Here is a 24,547-nt window from a genome sequence, read left to right as displayed (position 1 = left end):
GGCTTTAAATCAGCACATTTCTCTTTATTCTTTATCAACTCTGTTAGTTTCTCTCAGTTTTCTGTGGAATGAAGCTAACAGCAGGCTAATAAGATGCTGACCAATAGGTTTCTATTAAAGGTTGTAATTTGTATATGAAAAAGTGCTTTGGCTCAGCAGGGATCAGCTTACAGGTAGAATACAGCTGCTGGATGGGATTAGCATGTCATAGCTATCTACCAAACTGCTAACTGGGGGATTTCAGGCCATCTATGGATCATTTTTGCTAACTGTTTATTCAGCTTAGGCTCACAGGGCTGCAGCCTGTGCCCTAGCTGTCATAGGGCAAGAGGCGTGGTCCACCTGCACAGGTGAGCAGTCCATCACAGGGCCAACAGAGAGAGACAGAGAAGCACTCTCTCACATCCACACCTACAGCCAATTTAGAAGCACCAATGAACCTAAGCAGCATTTCATTGGACTGTGGGAGAACATCCAACCTCCACAGAAAGGCCAACAAGCTTCAACCTACAACCTTCTTGCTTTAAGGCACTAGTGCGAACCACTTTTCCCCATTTCAGCCCAAATCCTGCATCTTCCTGTTTCTGACTCCAGGCCAGCTCCACTAACACTTTCTCATCAGACACTGCCACCTAGTGGAGGAAGTCTTAGTCCCACTAAGAGATTTCCACACAAACACCTCATCGGTGGGACTCTCAGAGCTACCAGCCCTTTGCTACAATCACAAAGCTCTTCATTGAAATCAATGATATCAAAGCTGGAATCAAATGAGTCCAAGTCTCCTGCTGATTCAGCATCACATTCATCTTTGCTCCTTGTCCTGCATCCCCACCATGGACTTCATTCCTTTCCAAGCCAGCCTTGAGTGTCCTTTATTCAGCTCATCCTCTGCTTTACTTTTACACCTGATTTTAGCTGCTTTATCTCTCTTTCAACAAGTTTCTGTGCCTCAATCTTTTTCTTCTCTCCCTCATAACAAGACAGCTTCTTCTGCCTGAGAACATGTTGGAGTGATTTACTAATCCAGGGCTGCTTATTGGGGAAAATACTTCCTGTTTCCAAAGTAATCCCCATTTTTCCCAGAAAGAAATGTAAGTAGAAATCGATGATCTAAGTGAGAACATGAGCCTTTAAAAACTCCCAGTGGGTGCAGTCAAAGCAGTCCCTCAGTCCCAGTATAGAGTCTTTGGTCCAGACTGGAACAACTGTGTGCCCAGTTTGAGCTCTCTTCAGTGCTGTGACCTGACAGACCCAGAGGGGCCATCACATCACATTTAGAAGCTCCCCTAATGGAGCCACAACACATGTCCAACACTTAGTCTGTCTTGTTGGACCAACTGGAAGAAATGATTCAAGGACTTAGTCACAGAACAGAGATTCAAATCTCCAAAATCCAACTGGCTGCATCAGGACATATAGTCTGAAACTCTGCACAGTTTCCTGTTTGAAGCTGCTTCCTGTTGGCTTCAGCTGTTTGGAGTTTCCATTTTCTAAACTTCTACATTCTGAACCTTCTTCAGCTCTGAACAGATGATGAAACACTGAATGATTTCAAGCTCACACTTTGTCTAATAAACTTACATCTTTCATTCTTTATACAGATTGAGTCTCTGTGGTTTGTCAAAGATCAGCTGTGATTATCTGGCAGCAGCACTGAAGTCCAACCCCTCCCATCTGAGAGAGCTGCACCTGTGGAGAAACAACCTGAAGGATCCAGATGTGAAGCAGCTGTCTGATCTTCAGCAGAGTCCAGACTACAGACTGGAGACTCTGCTGTAAGTAGAGTGATGGAGTGAGTGGGTGGTGCTGTCAGCAGTATTGTACTAAACACAGTCAGTATGAAACAAAGATCCAGTGTTTCCTGTAAAGCTGCAGCTTCTCAGTGAAGCTGTGAGAGGAGAATGGTGACAGGCTTCAGGATTGGACACAAACACTTCCTGTTTCTGACCTTTATGGTCACCATGGTAACGGCTGACACGCTCTGATCAAACACTGTCAACAGCCAATCAGCTCTCTGAACAAAGCAGCACGCAGACCAATGACTGCATTCGTTTCCAAGTTTAAAGCAGTGAAGAACACAGTCTGTAGGTGAGGAAGAATTTAGTGAGAGCAGATGTTTGGATGGAATTCCTCCAGTTAACAGCTGGAACCGTCCATCTGGATTGTTGGGCTTGTTGTTGGGGTTCCTACAGAGCTCAGAGTGGACACACCAAGGTTCTTCTAATGAATGAAAGTCCAAACTCAAACTAGGAGGGAAAAACATTTTCATCAACTTCAATAAAAATCCAAAGATTAGAAAAAGTGAAGCAACAATGAGTCCTAGTACAGTCCCAGCACTGAAGTCCCTGCTGCTCTTTATACTGGATGTGCTGCATCACTGACTGACAGCTGATGAAGAGTCTCTGGAAACACTCGTTTATCTCCTCTGCTCTTCCTTCTTCTCTCTGCAGGTGGAGGCTATGATGGTAAACAGGACGGTGTGTGTGCTGAGAGAGGAGGAGCTGTGTCCTGATGATCCAGAGAGGTTGAAGCAGCAGCAGCTTGTGTGTAGAGACGCTCTGACTGGGCCATGTTACTGGGAGGTGGAGAGGAGAGCTTCATCCAGCAGTGACTGACAGAGGAATGAGAAGAAGTGCAGATGACTGTCAGTGCTGCAGAGTGAACTGCTCTGAGAACAGCTCCACTGTCAGACACAATGTAGAGTCCAGCATCATCCCTGTGTGTCCCTCTGGATCTGACAGAGGATCATCAGTGTATCTGGACTGCTCTGCTGCTGCTCTGTCCTTCTACAGTCTCTGCACAGTCTCTGTCTGACTCTGGCTTCAGACCCTCCTGGATCAAACTCACCTGGAAAGACTTTCAAACATCACTCAATAGATTTGAATACAGAATATATTTGATATATACTGTAGATGTACTGTAGAGTTGCAGTTTGTCACTTGTAAATACAGTCTGTGAGCAGCTGTGAGCTGAAAGATCTTTCTAGAAACAGGAAATGTTTTCACTCTTCTGTTGCTTTTTCATATATTTCCACAACATTAATATTGATCCCACCTGTCTCACCTGTTTCATGCTTTTATACATAATAACAGGACACGTGTGATCTGAGCGCTGCTGTGGTTGCTGTGCTGCACGTCTTCATTTAGATAACAGAGACATCTAGTGGTTCAGAGGGAGAACTGCAGGAGGTGGAGCTGTGTTTTAGCATGGAAAACTTTTTATCTTTTAGGCGCAGATACAAATATGACAAGTATCAGTGTGAGATACAAAAGGTCACATCAGTCAGCAGAGGGAACAGTGATCACACAGCAATGTAAGAATAGAAACATAACAGTGAATCTGGACATGTATACAGAGGGAAGCAAACAAACAGGATGTAACACTACATTAAAGCCACAAATGTGAAGAAAACAAACACAAAGGAAAATATATTTGATCTCAGGAATCCAAATCAGATGCTTTTTTTTTTGTAACGGTATAAACGATGGAAGGTGGTGGATTGGCCGGATGCTGGTCGATGTGTAGAAATAACTCAGTTGTTTGGTGGTGGCTATGGCGGAGCTTCCACAGAGGCAGCAGGTGGATGAGGGAAAGGGGAGGCAGGAGGAGCAGAGACCCGAGGCGGCCGCCGGTCCGAGTGTTGGCCCCCTTGAACTTTCCCACATTTTGTCACATTACAGCACAAACATGAATCAGTTTTATTGGAATTCCACGTGAAAGACCAACACAAAGTGGAACGGAAATCATACATGATTCCAAACATTTTTTACAAATAAATAACTGCAAAGTGGGGTGTGCGTAATTATTCTGTCATGGAAAAACACACTGCCATCAACTGTTTTGTTTTTGTCAAAATCACTGTAATATAATCACTGTACCTTTATATACATGTGACTTATATTAATGCTGCTGCCCTCTTGTGGCTAAAGTGTAATTATGTTCTTGTTATTAGGGAAAACATTTGAGAGTAACATGACAAATGAGTCAGCACTTTGGCTTCAGCTTAAGAAATCCTCATTTTTATGTCATCAGTTATAGTTGCATGTATTCATTATCATAAGTTAACCTTTAATATTGATGTCTTAAAATTATTTTACTTAAACTAGCAATAATTTTATGGTTGCATTAAATAAATGCATCACTAATGAATGAACTATTTCAGTAATTAATTTAAAAAATCTACATAATCAATTAAAGATATATATTAATAATGAATTATCCATTAATTTCATTTAAAATTTTTCAATATTTGTTTATATACAATTCAAATTAGTTAATTACATATTTAATCAATTATTGGTTTGTTTTCTATTTTGATTATTTTACTGACACATTTAATGAATTATTTAATGATGTATTTATTTAATTCACGTTGCTACTCCTGGCCCTGCATCGCTGTTCATAAATACATTTTATTTGTCAGCTTCACCCATCAAAGTCAGGGGGCGGGGTTAATGCTGATCAAGTCAAAACCATTGCTTTGGTCTGGTGGGCGTTCTTTTAGTGGGCTTTTCTGTCACGGCCTGCGTGGCAGACTATGATGAGGGGAAGGAGGACCCAAATGCCAACACGTTCTCACTCCTGTATGGAGGACCACAAGAGCCACGCGCATCGAAATAAAGAATTCTGTGCTTAAGTAATGAATTATAGAATAAATTCTGCATTTGTAAATTCATTTTTGAATTCCCATTTAATAAACTGATTTTTGAAATGCTTTTAAAAACTGCATTTCAAAATCCTTTTTCCAATTGCACTTTAATAAACTGCATAAATTGCATGAATGAAGGGATCCTGCAGCGAAACGGAGAGCCCAACCTCTGACTTAGTGCCTGTTTACTCAGTCTGACCACCTGTGAAGTTAACGCGCTAACGTGGCTAACGCTAGCATCACCACACGTAGCCCCGTTATTTTAAGGTCATCTTAGCTCATGAAAGTTTAACGTCGCAGCTGTACGAGCTAGCTACGTGTTTTGTAAGCTGCTGTGCTCTTCACAAATAAAGCTGGAAGCAGCTCAGACTATTAGAACCAGCACTGAGGCCTGTTACATTTATGTTAGAGCAACAGCTGCAGCCTTTAAACTAGCGATTAAAATGCTGACAGTAATCAGAATCAAAAACGGTTTTATTGCCAAATGTTGAGCAGGTTTACAACATTAGGAAATTGCTGCGGTGCTTCAGTGCAAACATACTGTCATATAACACTTAAATAAAAATAAAAATAAGGATTAAAAGTGCTAAGTAGATAGATATATACATGAGTGCAGGTGGTGATCAGGGCCAAACATGGAATGATGCAGTGAACACAGCGTAGGGTCACGTGGTAGTGGTGGGAACAGTCATACGGTTATTGTTCATGTGTCCAACAGCAGAGGGGAAGAAACTGTTCTTATGGCGAGAGGTTCTGGTGCGAATGGACCGGAGCCTCCTGCCTGAGGGGAGCAGGTCAAACAGACTGTGTCCAGGGTGAGAAGGGTCAGCTGTGACTGAGCTGCACGCCCCAGTGTCCTGGAGGCGTACAGGTCCTGCAGAGATGGGAGTCTGCAGCCAATCACCTTCTCAGCAGAGCGCACAACATGCTGCAGTCTCTGTTTGTCCCTGATAGTGGATCCAGCGTACCACACGGTGATGGAGGAGGTGAGGATGGACTCGATGATTGCAGTGTAGAATTGCATCATCGATCATATAATCCATTGTTTCAAATTAGACCTAAAACTCCCCCTTTTGACACATCTTCATGTGTCAAACAAAACCACAACTAGAAAATTAAAAGAAAAAGGTTCATCAGATCATTTCTCAGGAAACCTCAGCGATTCTCCTCTCGAGTATATTTGCTCCGGGCCTGCAAACCTGTGTTTAAATAATAAAATCAGTTTAATTATCATGTTCGATCTTTTCAGCTCCTGGCTCCACCCAGAGCCTGCATCCCCAGAACGACCTAGAAACAAAACCTGTATATTAGCATCAACTTCACATTTAAACTCAGTTCCCCCCCTGTCCTTCCCTCACTGTGATCCACTCTGTGCTATAAGAAACTAAACTTAAAACACAACAGTTATCAGTCATGTGCTTCATACAAAATGTGCGTATGTTTTAGTTTCACGTTGATCCTCTGAGTGTCATGGTACTTCTTTTAATCTGACTTTATCAAATCGAACCAAAATAGGTTTGCTGTCTTTACTTTGCTCGTTTTCCTCCAGCACCACCTCGTATCACCTGCCCTTTCCCTTGGACCAGTGTTTGTTGTTCCATAACTGGATTTGGAATGTGACAAGTCCACCAATCCCCTATATAACTCCTACATTTGGCTTTGGTTCTATTTTCCTTCTATAAAATGTCGTTGACTTCTACAGTGGCCTGCTTTGGTTAATGGTAACATCAGTAATATCAAACATTTTCTCCCCTTCAGCATTTGGCATTTTCCCAACAATATAATGTGACACCATCATCTAAACCCAGTCAATAAAACAACATTTTCTTAAAGCAAACATCAGCAACCCAAAATTAGCCGCCCAAGGGTGGAGTCTGCAGCTCCACTCTCATGTGAACCTTTCGGTCTCCCTCTCTCTCTTGTGCTCCTGCTCCTGCCAAAAGCAAAGCAAAGCATCCACCCTTTTCTTACCGGCGTCGTGAATTGTTTGTCAGCATCTACTCATCCTAACGTTGGTCCAGTCTTTGTCTCAGTGTCAACTCAGTCAACACTTTAGTCCACATGGTCAGTCCAGTCACAGTCCAGTCACACACATCATGCACACACATTCACACTAGATCTTGCTGATAGTGGAGCCTCACGCACAAAGCATCAGAGTCTCCACCCTCATCAATATGAGCTCATTTATTTGTTCTTTCTTTTGTTTTTAGAAAAAGAGTTCTTTATGATCTTGGACTGGATTGACTCGCTGCAATCCTTTTAGACAGGAACTCGCAGGTTCCCACAGGTGACCTTTCCCTCAGCCCATTGTAATCTGGAAAAGCTCACCTTATATTTGCTCTCACAACAATGTTTTACAGCGCTGTTAATTCAATCTTGCAGGCCTGCTTAGAACAAAGAAGGAGGAAAAGAGAGCTGATTATTAGCTCATCAGAGCACAAAACATCATCACCAAAGGGGGCGACACCTGACAGTTTTCTCTAAGTGCACTGTTACAGAAATAATGAGCCGCTCCTCGACATGTCCATGTTTAGTAAAACTCCCTCTATTGAAATAAGAAAACAAGCCAAAGCTAACTGACAGAATGAACCCATCACTAAAACAACAACCCCAAAAATCTTCATCACAGAAAAGTTTTGCTTACTAATCCAACAATATGTTGTGGGAATTAGAACTTTCCGGGCCATAAAGCTTTTGCCCGACTCTTGGCTTAACTAATACTGACATAGTCTGAAATCAGACTTAAAGTCACTCCCTCTGTTCATTTAGGATAAATGTATCTATATCTGATTTAGGCTAAGTGCCTTTTGTTTAGATGAACTGCTGGACTTCCAGACCAGCAGGTTTAGGGAAGTCTTTATGGGGTCACACTCTGACCCCCCCCCCCACACACACACACACACGCACGCACAGGCAACGTACTCTTTGTTTATATGTAGACGTCATATGTTAATGAACGTCATATGTATATTCATGTAACCTCAATAAACATGAAGAACTTTGCCTACTCGTGTCTTGCTTTGCTATGTAATTAAATTGTCCTTAACGTTCCAACGAATAGGTTTATGCTACAAACCTATCACTGAGGTTAACTACACAACCCCTCGCCACCTCCTTATACACAGGAGTGAGTACAAAAGGGTTCGTACGGACGCATCAGCCGGCCGTCCTTCTGCTCGACACTGTTAGCTGAAAGATGATCGGATCATCCTCTGTCCTGTATTTAAGGCTGAGAGTCTTTGTCCAGTCTCTTTTCCACAGCTACTGTCCACAGCACTGATCCACCTGCAGCACAGCCCCACTCAGTTGTTTTATGATTTACTTTGTGCACGTTTCCCTTCCACTGAGCTTACAAAACCTCTGACAGGAGAAGTCAGGCATGTGTTTCCCCCACCTCCCCTTTTAGGCAGTAATAAAATAGAAAACAAACAATCAAACAGGCTAAAGCTAGAGCACAAGCAAAGACAGCACCGGTGACTAAGTTCTCCCATACTGGACGTACGCTACCACGTGGGCTCAAACAGCAGCACGTCAGCTCAGTTTACATACTGTTGACATCTTCATCAGAGGGTCAGCAGGGAGCGCTGCTGAGCTGCAGTCGTCTCCACCAGAGTGACGGAGCAGGAATCACAAACAGCACAAACCCACCGTGTTGTTTCCACCCTGTTCAGGAGATCTGAGCCCCCATCCCTTTTTTTCATGTTGCAGCTCTGCACTGCAGGCCCTGAACGCCTCCCGGTTACCCTCAGTGTGCTTAGAGTTTAATTTACAACCGACGAGCTCACAGATCATCTGCAGGCAGGTGAACGAACCCTTAATGTGAGGATAATAGCAGAGCTGAGCTGAGGTCAGAAATAGTCAGGAACGGTGTCGACACAGTGAAGTCAGCTGTTTGGGAATTTGTCTGATTATCAGTTTGGGGGGGTCGGTGTTAAATAACAAAGGCGGTGTAGGATGGAGAGAGGAGGAGGGAGGGAGCAGTGATGATATGAAGTCAGAATACACATGTGGCAGACATAAGGGGGTCAGACAGGAGCAGCATCAGTCTCTGCTCTGTTTTGTTAATAACGTAGAAAAATAATTTTGTACAATCAAGCTACATCGACGGACGCTTTACCTCACGTACCCTAAAATTAAAAATCAGTGACAGTAAGATGGAGGCTGCACATGACACCATGACTGAGTTCACAGCTGTTGCTTTGATTCTAACGTTTAAGACTTTTGGCATCGACTCCGTTTTAATAAATGAGTGCTGGGAGGCGTCGTTTGACTTCAGGAGCTCCTGCGATGCTCCTGCGATGCTCCTGCGATGCTCCTGCGATGCTCCTGCGATGCTCTTACTCTGCGGGAGAAAACCTAAAACCAAAAGTAGCAAACATGGAGCGATATGACTCGTTTAGATTTTGGGAAACGTGCATCGACAGGTACAGTGTCCTTTTCCCCGCGTCTTTAAAAATAATTCATGCATAGATCCCCCACTGAGAAAACCCTTTTATATACTTTCTCCTTTGTACACATTTTATATAGAACTATATATAATATCATTTCTCTATATCTATATTTTCAGAAAAATTCTTTCCACACAATAAAAAACAACAATTTAACAAATGCTTCAAACAAAACAACAAAAAGAGAGAAGATGGAAGAAAGAAAATCACGACTGAGGCCAGTTTGGCACTTTGTCATGAGAACATGACAGAACTCTGTTAGTTGACGGTAAATAGCGAAACTCTATTTTTCTTTGGTTTTTCTTCTCCCTCGATGAGAAATGAAACACAGCAGTACTTACTTGGCACCTAAAAATGCTGGTCGAATGAAAGATATCAGTGTTTTCATGGTTATATGTTTAGTGTACGCCTCCCCCCTCCAGACTGCTCAGCAGATCGGGAATTTTTAGAGAAGAGCAGGAGGGAGGCGTGTCAAATGAGAGGAAGAGAGCAGTAATAAAACACGGATGTAGAAAAGAGAAGCATAATGTGCACATAACACACAGGAGATGGAAAAAGAGATGACGCCAACGTAAAAAAGAGAAAACAGCGAGGAGCGAGAGAGCATTCGTCCCTTTGACAAATGTTGGAGGTCTTGAGCCTGGAAACAGCAGACCGTCTTTGAAAACAGTATCTTTGAAAGATCTGAGTCACCCACCCCAAACTGCTCATCTGCTGCTGGACACTTCAGTTGCACCTCCACATGCCACCAGTGGAGGGAGCTGCCAAGTTTCACAGCACATGACGCAGCAGGTGTAGTTGCTTTTGGAGAAAGAAGAGAATAAGAGGACAGAACGAAGGCCCACGTCTAGAGGTCTCCCTTCCAGAGCGGAAGCAGAGCCAGTGTTCCTGGTCCCTAGGTGGCGCTGTGTCGGGCCTGTCCCTACTATACCCTGGTGGTGGAGTGGGGGTGGGGCAGGGTGTTGTTGTGGCCGGTGGAGGGGAATGTGTTGAAGGCGTGAAGAGGCTGCATGCTGGTGATGGTGCTGGGGATCACGGTGATGGTGTTTGGCGTCATCAGCGGCACGTTGTCGGGGGCGCGGCGCAGCGCCAGGGTGTAGTCGGGAGGGCAGGCGGGCCGCAGGATGTCGTGGGGTCGCAGGGGCTCCATGTCGTGGTGAGCGTCGTGCTCCCAGTCCTTCATCTGCAGGGACATGATCTCCTCCTCCTGGCTGTGAGCCAGGTCGTTGGCGGGGCCGCCCCGCTGAGGGGACAGCCGGTGCCGGCGCATCTCGTGCCGCTTGTCACGCTTGTACTAAAGGGTGGCGAAGGCCAGGATGTTGAGGAAGAAGAGCGACGCTCCAACTGCAACTGTCACGCTCAGTTCGGTGGAGTAGTCGCGGGTGTGTCTGGGAAAGAGGTCCTGGGGCGGGCGCTCTGAGCCCTCGGGCTCAGGATCTGATGGGAAGGTAGGGTAAGGATGACGAGTGGCTCGAGGAACGTTGTTTCTGGGCCTCATGGTGCCGGGGTCACAGCCTGCGGGGGAGCGCGTAGTGGTGGGAAAGAGCACGTCGTGCAGGCTGTGAAGATGAGGGACTAATTCCAGCCAAAAGGCCACTTTGTTAGCTCTGTAGTTGTCTCTGACACGAGGTTTCAAACCGATGTGAAGGTACTGCTTGTCCTTCCAGTTGAACTTGGTCCAGATGACCTCCTCGAAGCGGTTGGGCTTGGTATGAATGAACTCGGTGTCCTGAGGGACGGGCAGGTTGGGGTCCCTGGTGGAGCATAAAGGTTAAACGTTTCAGTTCAAAGTTATATTCAGTCTCCATTATAAGTAACATGTGGCATCAATACACTGAATACAGACAGGAGGCCCATTCTCTGTGCAACCTTTAAACTATCTAAGACCAACCGGCTGCTCTGGGATCTGGATGCTTTTGGTGAACCAGTATGTTCAATTCTTCAAAGCCACACGGGAATTAAACTAGCAACCTAGATTCAAGTATTCAACATGACTAGAAGGCTATCAGAGAACATACAGTAATGTGTACAGTTTACACTACTGTGACATGAGGCCTACCCAGTCTTTGCGAAGTTAGTCCAGTAAGTCATGACCACAGCGCTCAGCATCACATCGTTCTTGGAGAAGTTGCACGGGAACAGGTCCGTGGCACCGATCATCGGTACGCCGAACACGTAAGGTATCTCGTCTCCGTGCGCGGCGTCGGCCCACTCGGGCCGCGTCTCGGTTTGGCAGTGGTGGTAGAACGTGTAAAAGTAAACTGGGGACTGAAACTCAGCATGGAGTTTGGCAGTGGCCACAGCTGGTGCCACCCACTGGTGGTCCGTAAACAGGGCCAACAGAGTCTTCCGCCGCATGTCGCCGTTGTCCCTGTCCGCCCAGTCTGTGTACATGAACTTAATGGTCTCCCTCAGGATGTCTTTGCCTGGTGAAGAAGCACAGGAGGGGACAAAAGGAGGGGGAAGAAAGATAAAAGTGAAAACTGCTAAGAGTAAAGTAACAGCAGTGCAAGACATTTTTTAAGAGATCGGTCTGATCAACAGATATGAAACCAAAGCAAATGTTGGTGAGATGAACCAAGAGCCAGGAAGCGAGTGAGAAATCTAGAGAGGAAAAAAAGTCTTTCTGATAACAGAAGGAGTGACAGGCAGCAGAGAGGAAGCATGACTGCATTATCCAAACATGTCTGTACTGTGACTGTGGTCCGGCTGTGAGGGGTTCGCAGGCCGATCTGTCAGAAACACCGACACTGAGATTGGGAGCCCACTACCTGGGGGATGATAGCATTACTGCCCACAGAGCCTCAAAGGTTAAGGCGCAGACACGCCGTGATGTGGATGAGTGGCTCTCTTTAGCACGCTTGTCTTGTTTGATGCACTTCACTGGGCTCACATGTTACTGATTCCATTCTTTACTCGCATGTTTTAAACGCTTAAAGCACTTTCACAGCTTTTTATATTCTTTTGAAAATTCATGTGAACTCAAGCTGTCAGAATTGTAATGTAAGCTTTGATAATTGTCCACATTTGTCATTTTGACGATTATCCGTTTATTTTAATGAATACAGCAAACAGAAAAAAACGAACAAATCAACAAACGCGGCTCCTAATGAGACAAAACCTGATGATGCTGCAAAATGCAGTTAAGTGAGAGGAGGCTGTAAAATGGAATAACTGAAAAAGTGGCAGTGTACAGAGGTGGCGTCCTCACCCTCTGGGTAGCCGTAGAGGTTGTCAACAAAGCTGGAGATGGTGTAGTCGAACGCCGCAGCTGAGATGCCGTCGTTGTCCTCACTGTCGTCCACAAACTTCAGCCCCTCTCCCTGGTTCACTCCTATCAAGATGACATAGTTTAGGAGCTCCCCCTGGTGGAGCAAATAAGGAAGAACATGCTGAGTGCTGGGACAGAGCCTGTGTGCATCACAAGTCTACAACAGGAAGTGCAGCTGAAGCACAGCTTTGTGAATTGGCAGCATTTCATTTCCCAGTAAACAAAATAAAGATTAGCTGTTGCCATGAAATTTCTACTATAAACTGTAAATACTGCAATATATGCAGGGTTCATACACATTTTTAGGGTCAAATTCAAGCACTTTTTAAGCACATTCAAGGTCAATTTTCAAGCTTTTCCAGCACATTACCAAAAAAGAAGCATGTTTCACTTTGCATCACCTCAGTAAGACCTTGTAAAAATTTAAACAAATCATCTGAGGTCGATTTAAATGTCTTTTGTTCCCCTTTTGTTAAAAGAGCAGCACACAAAAATACAGAAAAAGGAAACGGTTGCCTTACATGCATATAGTGTACAAACTCAAAAAAACACATTCCTCTTAAAAATTAAGATGTGCAAATGTGAACAAATCAACTTGTTAGAGATCTTCATCTCCACTGTAAATAAACAACAAGCCAGAGAACAAGAAAACTGCACCAAACACCACAAACACCAACAAATTAATGTCTTCTCATCAGACATTGAAGCTTCTTTCCTGTGTGACATAAAAAATAAGAGACAGATGTTTGTTTGTTTTTTTAACTAGTTAAGCACCCACGTTCAGTCATCCACCCATTCACGCACACATTCACACACTGGTGATGTAGCTACAGCCACCCTGGGGCGCCACCAGGCCCTCTGACCACCACCAGTAGGCAACGGGTGAAGTGTCTTGCCGGGTGAAGTGTCTTGCCCAAGGACACAACGACCGAGACTGTTCAAGCCGGGGCTCGATTACAAGGCGAACTCCTAACTCTTGAGCCACGATCGCCCAGTGGGGACATGGGGACATTTCAATTTCCAGCAGGAAGCTCCCCCTTTTTGTTAAACCCTTTAGATCAGGGGTCGGCAACCTGCGGCTCTTTAGTCCTTATAGTGCGGCTCCGCGTGGTTTGTGAAAATAAATTAGCTGAAGTGTATTTTATTTATGTTAGTTCTTTTTTTAACTTGTAGTTCTAAATTGGAAGATTATTGTGATTTTGCAATATACAAATAAAATTATATTTTGTTATTTTTTCATCGCTCAAAATAAGCGTCACACTCGCGGAAGCCGGTGTACCCGGCGAAACGCCGTGCATTTATCGAGCCTTTCAACCCCAGATAGGCCAATTATGGCTCTTTGGCTCTTTGGGTCTTAAAGGTTGCTGACCCCTGCTTTAGATGAACAGAGTTTTTTAATTAAATACATAATCTTTAATAAATGTTCTCTTTTATAAAAAGTAGGATAATTAAAAAAACTTTTATTATACCTCTATTGAGTAGAAAAAAAACTCGTGTTTTCTGTCGTCTGTTATATAATATTAGTGATGTTTGTGACAATTAATTTCTTAATCGGCTGGACTAACCAATAGTCCACAACCAGGAAACACTGAAATTTTACGTTAAGTTTGAAAACAGTTAAAAAAAAAATACCCCATTCCAAAATGTCTTGTGACAATCTCATTGGCTTAGGGAGTGATGATGTCATAGATCTTAAGAATCTTAAGTCCTTTGATGTTTTTCCTTAAGTAGGGGTGAGAAACAGCAAGTTTTAGTTCGTTTCAGCAGCATCTGTGTTTGCAGCCTACAAAACGTTCACCACAAGCTCTTCAAAGTCATCGTATAGAAACTCCAACATGTTTCCAAGAAAAAAACAACCAATTCAAAAAGATTACGCCGCCTCTCCTTCCTGGCGTGGCCGGCCAATTTCCCCAAATGGCGTCTCATCCTTCCAAAGGGCGTTAGAGGAGAGTAGGAAGGAAAACTACCTTCTCCAGAAAAAAATGCAACAAATTGAAGAAGAGAAACTTCAACTGGAGGACAAATGTAGACGAATGGAAGCCCAAAATAAAGAGCTGGAAGAAAGACAACAGCGCCAGCCGGACATAAAAATTATTAATGAGGGCTGGGGAATCAAGTTTGCGCAGAGCCGAGAGCAGATTGTGCACCTCATTAAAGAAAACAGGCAAAAGAGTGCAGAACTAAAAGAAATGACCAACCAGCTCCAAGACAAGAAAACGATGACTGATAAGATACAACGGGATCTCCAATACATGGACCGAAAAAATCGGCTCCTCCAAAGACAGCTCCATGAAGCTGTGGAAGAAAAGAAAGAATTCCTCCAACAGAAGGAAGAGCAGGACACAAAGCAACGAGACATGCAGCACGAACTGAAGAGCATGCAGGAAAAATACCGCATGCTGAAAGAAAGCCTGGATGAAACACTGCGCCAAAATAAAGACCTTCTTCAACAGAAAGAGCAACAGCAAGAAAGACTGAAAGAAGGAAAACGTATCGTCCAGGACTTTGAGTCTAAAAATCTAAAACTGCAAGAGTTTTGTAATCAGCTGGAGGACAAAGCAACTAAAGTGGAAGAAGAAAAGGACAAACTGGAGAAACGCTGCTCACAGATGCAGAGAAGGATCGATCAGATAGCGAGAAACAACTCCGAGCTCGTTAAGGGGATTTTGGTGGAATTCAATAACTTGAAGCGTGAAAACACTCAAATGCAGGCGCAAAAACAACAAGAAGACAAAATACATGAAGACCTGCAGCTCACGCTCCAAGAAATCCAGAAAAGAAACGAGCAGTTAGAAGACAAGCACAAAGAGGTCCAACAGAGAAATGCAGACATGCACAAGGACAAGCTGATACAGGAGGCAACATCCAAACAACTCAAAGACAAGCTTGAAGAACAACAAGCAACATTGGAAGAGGTGGAACAAAGATGTGAGAAACTTGAAGAACAAAACGCAGAAACCATCGATGAGCTGAGAAATCTCATCCTGGAGAAAAAAGCGCTCGTGGAAAAGTGCATGAAAAAAAAGAGAAAATGGTTCCACTTGTTCCGGAGGAGAGACGCTACTGCTTCCTCACCTGATGTAGCCTCGTCTTGCTCCACCTCTGTTAACCCCCCCAACCAGTCCCGGCCGTTGACTGTCCCCTCCTGAGCCTGGTTCTGCCGGAGGTTCCTGCCCGTTTAAAGGCAGTTTTTCCTCCCCACTGTCGCCAACTGCTTGCTCAGAGGGGATTGTTGGGCTTTTCTCTCCTCTGCCTTGTTTCTTCATTTACTTGCTTGTTTAACTTTTTTCAACTTATCTAAATAATAAACCAATTAAATTTATCCTTTGAGTATTTTTCATCTCATCTTTACAGAATCTTTCCAAAACATTTTCAAACATTCAGATCTGTCTTTTATTTTCTTCTTGAAGCCTCATAAATGGTGAACTAAAAACCCGGAACATGGTTTGAAACATAGTTTCAGCTGAAACTGGCATAACATGCTGTGTGTGTGTGTGTGTGTGTGTGTGTGTGTGTGTGTGTGTGTGTGTGTGTGTGTGTGTGTGTGTGTGTGTGTGTGTGTGTGTGTGTGTGTGTGTGTGACAGGGTATCACTAGTTAGGTCATCATGTTTAGACTCATTCACTCCAAAATTATTTAGGCCAAATCTTTAAAACAGTGTCATTTCATACACATTTTCAATTCACTTCAATCGCACAAATGCAGAAATAATTATTTGCAGTATCTTATTTATTATGAGAATGTCATGCCTGATCATTTGTACCTACACCACCAAAAATGGGGGCAAAAGGGAGGAGATCATGTTTAATCGGTTATAAGAAAAGGTCAGAAATATAAGTGCCGACATGAGCAGTGTCCACAGAAACCTCTGACTCTCAGCTCAAAGCTCATATAAACCATTTCTACAACCAGCAAACAAACAAAGACACCGAACAGTTAAAAGAGCAGTGACGTCACCACGAATCTGTGGTCAGGTAATATCCATGTTTTGATTGATGATTTTCTGGAGTTAAATGTGAACCGAAGCATATTTTGGGTGTTATATGCTATTAAATACTTTTTAATTTATTTAAAAGTATTTAATAGCATATAACACCCAAAACATGCTGGGTGTGGAAATAAAAAAATCAGAATTTCCTCTGTTTGAGTCACAGTAACTTTGACATAGTAACATTTGCAGTAAGTCCTAAATGTTCACCTTTAAAATCCCTCCCTCTGTTCATTTTGCCCACATCATGTTTCAGTGGTTGGCCTCAGGTTCTTCAGCTTCCTGACAGTCTGAAGTCAGCTGACAGAGTTTCACCTGCTAAATACACAGAAAATCTTGTTAAAGCCGCACAGTTTGCCCAACAGTAATATTCCCATTAAGCCCTTTCTAAACACTTTATAACAATGTGTCATCACTAAATTATAAACTTCTTCTCCAGATCTGCACGACTGCACTTAGTCACAGACTTTATTTAATTGTCCTGCGGCTGCTATCATATATTTTACCAAACAGTTCTTCTCACACAGTCACAGATATATTTCTCTCAATGCAAACTTCACTCATGTCTCAGACAGGAAACTTGAGTTTTTCTTTTTTTTCTGTCCCCACTCATTCAACTAATTTGCATATTGAGTCACATCTCGAGAAGTTGCCCTGACAACAGAAATGCATATTCAAAACATTGCTGCATAATTCAATTATTATTATTTTATTTTTATTTCTACAGTCGTCACTTCTTTTGCTCAATCAGCTGGAAACCACTTCTAATTCACTATTTTAAACCTGCTTTAAGCTTCTAATCCCTGGTTGGTCCTCCCAGTCTCTTTTTCCTTGTCACAAAAGTCGCTCTATTGTCCTGCAACTTCCTGAGTTATTCCTCAGCTTCAGCCTTTAAGTGTGTTAAATCTACACCATTCAGCATTTATGTCATGTATTCACATTCATGAGTGTAAGCATGTCTTCATTGCGTGTATGTTGAGTGTTCATATTAATATTGAGTGTAAGCTGGTCTTCGTTGCCTCGATGTGTTTTTATAATCAGATTTAATTCCTGCATCTTTGCGCTGAACTGTGGATTCAAACTGTCTCACTTCTGATTCTCTCCAAAAACAATTTCACATGTGACAATTTCTACATGTGTGTTTTATATTTTTCTATTCATTTATGTATTATTAGTTTATTTATTTCTTTATCTCTCTTTTCTTTTTTTATTTACCTTTCTGTTGTGATGCTCTGGATGTTTCTAAACCCACAAATTCAGCCTCAATGTTCAACCCAACTTTCCTATGCTGTCACTTTAACACGTCCAACCTTCACCTCTCACCGGTCCTCGTCCCCTCTTCTCTCAACTTCCTGTGTGGCCTCCCAAATCAAACACAGGCCCACATCAGCTGTTTCTTCTTCTCTCTTCCTCTTTTCAGTCTTTTCTTGGCGCTTAACTCCCAGCATGGCAAATATGAACTCAGACAGTCCCATCCAGTGGTTTCACACAGTCATGTCACTGGTACACTTTCCAGCTTGTAATTCAGAGCGCATGTTTCCATCAACATACATGCTGCTGGACCCTTCAGTGTTGTAGGTCAGGTGCACTGTCTTTTTGCCTGCTGTTAATTCTTCAAGTCCACGGTGTTGTTCTGTCTTCTGTCTTCATCAGGAGATTAACTGTCCTTTAAGCTTCTTCTCAGGATAAGGACAGGATGGGAGGTGAAGCTGTGACATTTTAAACCAAAGCCTGTTTTCCTCCCAATTCTGTTAATCTATCATTTTTCTGCTGTATTCTTCCAGGAGGTTGAGCAAGTCCATGCGCACCTGTATTAACACACTAAGACATTTATTTAATATCATTTTCATTACTATTACTTTGCACTTTCATTCTCTAATTCCTCTGTTTTCATTTTGAAATGTCTCTCACAAGCTCACAAGCTATATTCAGACTTCCTGCTTCACTTCCTGCCAGACACACACTGCGATTGGTTTATAAAGGCCTCTCTTATTAAAATACATAAAACAATCTATCCAGAAAATAAGCACTAAGAATATATATTTATCTTGTAACATTGTTTAAGTTAATGAACAATTGTGTTGAAAACTGAGATTACAATATCAATCAAGATAATTATAATGATGGTTTTTGCTGTAATTAATTGTTGTAATTAATGTTGATGTTTACATGATCGAAATAACTTGAACACAAACACAAACAAACAAAGAGGAAGACCGCACCGGAAGGAAACAACTACAAGTCCCAGCATCCTCTGTGTTTAGGGAGCAGCAGTGAAAGTGAAAGCAGGAGGAGGAAGGTGGAGCTGAGGCAGGTGAGTGTTAACATGAATATGTTTCTTCTTATGACATAAAATAATTCCACGCTGTTCGTGTCTGTGGGTGAAATGTGAGGCCGGTCGGCTCCTCTGAGCGCTGGTTTCCTGTAAGTAGAGAGGAAGTGAGTTTAGCTGAGCCTCCGTTTAGTGTGAGAGAGCAGGAGGAGAGTGAGAGCTGTGCTGAGGCAGGGTGAGTGTTAACACCGCTCTGACATTACTGTGTCTCTGTGGCGGGAACAACAGGCTCTGTCAGTGGAGGCAAAAATAATCAGACTTTGGTTTTTCAAAGGAAACAACTTTATGTCGGAAGTTCCCGCACGCTCATTGGATAACGATGTGTCAATCTCGAGCTATTAGCCAATGAGCGTGCGGATTCACAGAAAGACCCGCCTTTATCACGGGACTTTAAAAACTACAATGGCGACAGAAACTCCGTGAGTGGAGTTCAGGGTGACGTTATGAAACTGTGACGTTTGAGCCACTTCCCGTTGATCGTGAAACTGATGGTTTCTGGTGTTTGGGTCTGTTTTTCTGTATTTATGCAGATAAAGTGTAAACTCAGATGAATTATACCATCAAATGTTAAAGGAAAATATCAGGATGAGTGTCTGTGAGCTGAGAAGGACGTGAAGCGAGCAGTTTATCCCAGAGCTGAAGCTGCTCTGTGTGCAGAGATGAGCTCAGATTCGTGCTGTGATTGATCAACAGTCACAGAAATGTAGACTTGTAGTTATTACTGCAGTATGGTCACAGCAGATACTGATAAACATGTATTATGAGGATGGATGATCAAGTTTCTCACTCTCTCCTTTAAATCTCAGTTTTTTTCTTCTTCACAGTTTATCTGTTAATTTATTAATGAATAACACTGAAAGAGTTTCTGTTATATTTCCCCTTGAACATCAGCTTATTAGGGCGGCATTAGGAAATAGCCCCCCTCCAAAGAATGAATAAATGAATGATGATAATAATAAAATGATTCAAAAGCAGAGCTCAGAGTGGTAGAATGGTCAAACATGGATCCACGGGTGGTTCAACTGCATTTGGTGACGTGACTAAAGCAAATCTTTCAAATAATCCCACCATCAACGGGATGTTGTCTCCTTTACTACGGTTACTTTACTTGGTCACCGTGTGAGTTTCTTTGAAATGAACCAAATTCTTTTATTTGTTGGTTGTTGCATATTTAACCTCTACAGTCAGGAAAGGAGGAGATGAGGCCTCAACAATGTTGGGTTGTAGCTGTGCTTCAGGTTAGAGTGAGTGTCCATGGAATAAATGTAAGTCAGTGAACTGGAAACATGACTGTGTTCAAACTTTGTTTTCCTTTTTATAATGAGTCTAATCAAAGGTGGACAGAAGTATCTCCACTGTGACTTTTCTGTGTCACCATCAGAGCTTCTGCACAGTGTTTCTGCGGCAGATAACATTGCAGCATTATGGAGACATTATGGAGACAAAAAGAAAAGCGTCTGGACTTCTTTAAGTTAAACTTAAAGAAATCCAGACGCTTTTCTTGGACTGTTGGTTTCAGTGTTGAGTCTCATTCACACACTCCCTCAGACTCTTCACACACACTGATTTGCTGACATAAACACACTCCTGTGTGCTTCACACACACACTGAGGACCATCTACAGACTGTGAGCTCCGTCTTCTTTGTCTTTGGAGCTGAACTCTGACAAAGTTAGGAACAAAACTTTCTCCAGCGTGTGAACTTTCCTCCTAGACTCAGTCTGAGCAGTCAGACCACATATTTCTAAAGCAGCACATGAAGGTGTGGCTCACACACACACAGGTGAAGGAAACAGCTGCAGTATTAAAAGCTGCTTCACTGTCTACAAATATATGAACTGAATGTTTCTTTCAGGCTGTAAAAACCTTATTTATCCTCCATTACAGTCCTGCATTCAGAGCATCACTTCTGTTATATTAGTGCATGTATTTTATTCTGATGAACACATGAAACTCTGAGCTGGATTGAATCCATTGAATCAGAGTCCAGGACTCAGACTAAACACACTGAATGTGTCCTGAGCTCGGCCGCTGTTCCACAGTAACTGCTGTCAGAGTCACTGTTACTGAGTTAGCTTAGCTAGCAGAGCAGCTAGCAGTTAGAGTATGAACTCTGTAAGCAGTCAGCTCGGTCCTGGACATGGTTACTGACATAAAGCTGCTCTCTGCAGCCATGTTTGACCTGCTGCTTTGTAGGACTACAGTAATGGAGGATTTGGAGGCTGAACTGGGCTCTGTGACACTTTTTGTAGTGAACTGATGAAAGCTGCGTCTCAGATGGATGTTAGTCCAACACATCAGACACGACCTCTGCAGCTCTCAGTTGATGTGCACATGAATGATTTGTGTTTCCTCTGCAGGTGAAGGTAGAAAGTGTGTGTGAGCTGATGTGAATTGAGCAGCATGGATCAGTGTGAGGACAGAGAGGAGGGAGTCCCTCCCTCTAAAAGCACTCTGTGTGGGGAACATGAGAGCCAGACCAAAGCTCAGAGGTGAGATGACCATCTCTAACTGTCCATGACTCTTCTCCATGTCACAGCTCAGCACTCACATCACTGCTCCATCATTATTCACACTCATACCTCTGTGTGTGTTGTTTTAAAGCCCAGAGCTGTGGGGCGTACCAGGCTCAGCTGGACATAACCCTGAAACTAATCCAGAGCCTGGACCTGAACCCAGCTGTGTTTCCTTAAAGAGCAACAGGTCGAAGTATATTGGTGCAAACTTTAACAAAAGACTGTTATGTGACAAAGAGTAAGTACATTATTTTTATGAGATTGTTCATCATATCTTTAATTTAATGTTTCCAGTTTTTCTTCCTATCTCATGAAGCTGTGACATTTATTGTTTTTCTTTTAGGATCAATAAGAGGCCAGAATCTCCTGGACCTGAACCCAGCTGTGTTTCCTTAAAGAGCAACGAGTCGAAGGGTGTTGGTGCAAACTTTAAAGGCTGTTCTTCTGCTGCTGAGAGGTAATGTGTGTCTAGATGTTGTTCCTGACTCTGTATTTCTGAATAAATCCTCATGTTTAATATCAGCTCAGCTCTTTTTCACACATTTCTATGTTGGTATGTGAAGCGGTGTGTGTTGGAGTGTTTCCACAAACACAGCAGTCAGAGTGGAAAGAGTGGATGTTGTAGGAGGTGTTTGTGTAGTGAAGAGGCTGAGTGTCTGTAGGACTCCAGCTGCTCCAGCAGGTGTCTCCTTTGTGCTTTGCTTCAAACACAGTGTAGGGAGGAGCTTCCACTCAGGTGTTTCAGGTGTTGCTGGATGGAGGAGGACAAATAGTTTTTCCCTTCAGTGACACTTCAGCAGCTCAATGTTCTGGGAGATGTTTGTCTTTATGAAGGTTTATGGATTCTTGTTCTTACTTTGGTTAAACTGAGCAATACATTTTCCATCTAACATTTAAAGTAAATTTCCAGGTGAATAAAAGATCTGCAGCTGCAGCCTCTGTGATGTTTCACAGTCTGAAAGTAACAAATTCAACCAGAGTTCAAACAAAGGCTTAATATACGTGTGTGTTTGATATAATGCCAACAAGTACAAACAGGTGTTCTTACAGGTCTTAATCACAGAGGTCTGATAAGTCTGGTGACTTTCACACTCAGCAATTTTGCTGCCTTTTATTTTATATTGGCCTTTTTAAAGCCCTTCAAAGTCTCCCACATTCATACAGAGCTTTTAACACCAAACTCCTTTACAGTCCTTCTCCTCTCACACACGATCACACGACTGATTTGTCTGCAGCAGCTGTGTTACTGCTAGTATTTTATTATGTGTGTAATCTCCTCATATTGTTCCTGTGGTTTAGTTTGACTTCCTTCTGCAGACTCAGCTGCTCTGTTGCTGATACACGTCTCCATGAATATGATTGATCAGATGCTGCCAACACCATGTGTTTCATGTGAGCGCTCAGCTGAAACCCTGGGTTGACTTATCGAGTTAATAACAAGCTTCACGTGACTGTGAATGCTAAAGTGAATCCAGATAAAGGAAAGAGACCCTGCTAATGTTGGACTCACTTCTTAGTGTAGATCCCAGGAGGAAGTTCAACATAGCCATTCTTTGTGCTAGCTCGACCAAACCTGAGAGCACAGTGCAGGATAATGATCATCATCTGTCTCTGTCAAGGACATTTAAACTCCACAAATAACAAACATAATTATATTTGATCTTTAAAAATATGTTTTCACTTAAAAAAGCATGAGCACACTGGTGGATTACAGAAACATGAAAACTCGTTAACAGTAAAGTTAATTTAGGCGTAAGATTTTATCATTGATTTTAAAGTCTCTGCTGCAGCGAGGTGAGCTGTTAGGAACAAGAACTCTCTGATTTAAATGATTTTGATGTTTCCTGGTTTCTAAAATGCATCTCTGTAGCAGAGCAGTGTCTCCAAGGATACACAGGCTCAGCTGTAACTGTCAGTTTATCTGGTTTAAGACACATTTGGACTCAATTGGCTGTTTTTAACTATGTATTTTAATCAGAGGTGTAAATCTAGACCTCACACATCTGGATCCTAAACTATGATAGAAACAGCTGCTAGCAGTGGGTAGTTTGACTTTGATACGCTGCTCTAGAAAGCAAACAAAGGTTTGTGCAGCTCCTCTTCAGAAAAGTGTTCAGAGAGCAGCTGCTGTATTAGACAAAGGCTCGTCCTATGAGCCCAGATGTGTGTAACAGCTGGATGAAGGAGAACCATCACAGTCGCGTCTCCATCCCGCCTTTATTAATGAACTTCCTGTTGCTTGCAGATGACAGGAACACAAAGTGTTTGTGCCACGTGATGCTGCAGGATTTGTTAACGTGTCCATGATGGTAACATCTCCTCGTCTAACTGCAAACACATGAGCGCTCCTAACGGCAGCTATCACAGCCACACAGGCAGACTGTGTCTCACTGTTGCATTCAGGGACATTTGTTTTCCTGTAAAAAGCTGAACTCTAATCTAAGAGGACTGTTACTGACAGGAAACAGCTGCATTATCTGCAGTCTGTGTGATCACAGCTGCTTCAATCACTTCATCAGAGAATTGATCATTGAATAAAACATGTTTGTGTCTGCAGAGGTCAGAGGTCACAGTCTGCAGGATCCAGCTGTCCGTCGGTGAGGAGTGACTGGTCCAAAGATTACCCTCCAGACTTCAGTGCTGAACCAACGAGGTCAGAGAACTGTGATGACTCCTTTACATGTTTGTGTTTTCCTGGATAAATATGACCAAAGATTCATTAAAAAGATAAAAATCTTAGACTTTGTCCTGTAGCGCTGTGTGGCAGGCAGGATTGGACCCAAACACAACAGGATGAAGTCAAAGAGGCAGCTTTATTTCAGCTGTGAACATGCAAACAGCAGAAATAAGGAAACATAACTGTAGGTTAGGTTAGGTAAGGAAAACACGTCTCTGCCTAGTCTTGAAAATCTAATCTTATCATCCATTGTTCTTCTAGGGCCTCTTCTTCTTGTGGCCTCAGCTAACTGCTAATATTTAAATAGCTAACATTAACATGTGTGCCAGCCAGGTTAACATTTATGATGAACTATGATTAATTAACTGATGTTGAAACTGGAGCTTTACTGACCTCTGAAATTCCTCCTAAAGTGTTATTCAGTGTTGTGACAGTCAGCTGCTTCAGCTGCTGCTGGGATGGGCTGTGGCAAAGAGAACAGAGAAAATCCAAATCAGAGTTTTTCTCTGAATTAAAAGCAAGGAAACAACAATATATTCTACATGGTGAAACTGATGGTTTCTGGTGTTTGGGTCTGTTTTTCTGTATTTATGCAGATAAAGTGTAAACTCAGATGAATTATACCATCAAATGTTAAAGGAAAATATCAGGATGAGTGTCTGTGAGCTG

The 24,547-nt window shown here is 42.8% G+C and overlaps 2 protein-coding genes and 1 pseudogene across 4 annotated transcripts in view; 2 read left to right on the top strand and 1 right to left on the bottom strand.

Annotated features, from left to right (window-relative positions):
- The window catches only part of LOC309700493 (uncharacterized protein), a 2,098,293-nt gene that overhangs the window by 1,808,159 nt on the left and 265,587 nt on the right, over positions 1 to 24,547 (top strand). The gene's annotated exons all lie outside the window — the stretch shown is intronic.
- The window catches only part of LOC309700563 (protein NLRC3-like), a 69,411-nt gene that overhangs the window by 31,121 nt on the left and 13,743 nt on the right, over positions 1 to 24,547 (top strand). For both annotated transcript variants that reach the window (XM_082524173.1, XM_082524174.1), the window contains exon 6: positions 23,759 to 23,854. In XM_082524173.1, coding sequence (XP_082380299.1) covers positions 23,759 to 23,854 — 96 coding nt within the window. The remainder of the gene's footprint in view (positions 1 to 23,758; positions 23,855 to 24,547) is intronic.
- On the bottom strand, positions 9,014 to 14,204 carry LOC309697468 (neuroligin-2-like; annotated as a pseudogene). Its single transcript, XR_014280756.1, has 4 exons — positions 14,166 to 14,204; positions 12,308 to 12,461; positions 11,156 to 11,522; positions 9,014 to 10,850 (listed from the first exon to the last, which is right to left on the bottom strand). The product of XR_014280756.1 is annotated as a neuroligin-2-like (transcript).

This window comes from Aulonocara stuartgranti (assembly GCF_965226115.1).
Source record: "Aulonocara stuartgranti genome assembly, chromosome: 3".
Lineage (NCBI taxonomy): Eukaryota > Metazoa > Chordata > Actinopteri > Cichliformes > Cichlidae > Aulonocara > Aulonocara stuartgranti.
This window is presented reverse-complemented; position numbering and strand designations above follow the sequence as displayed.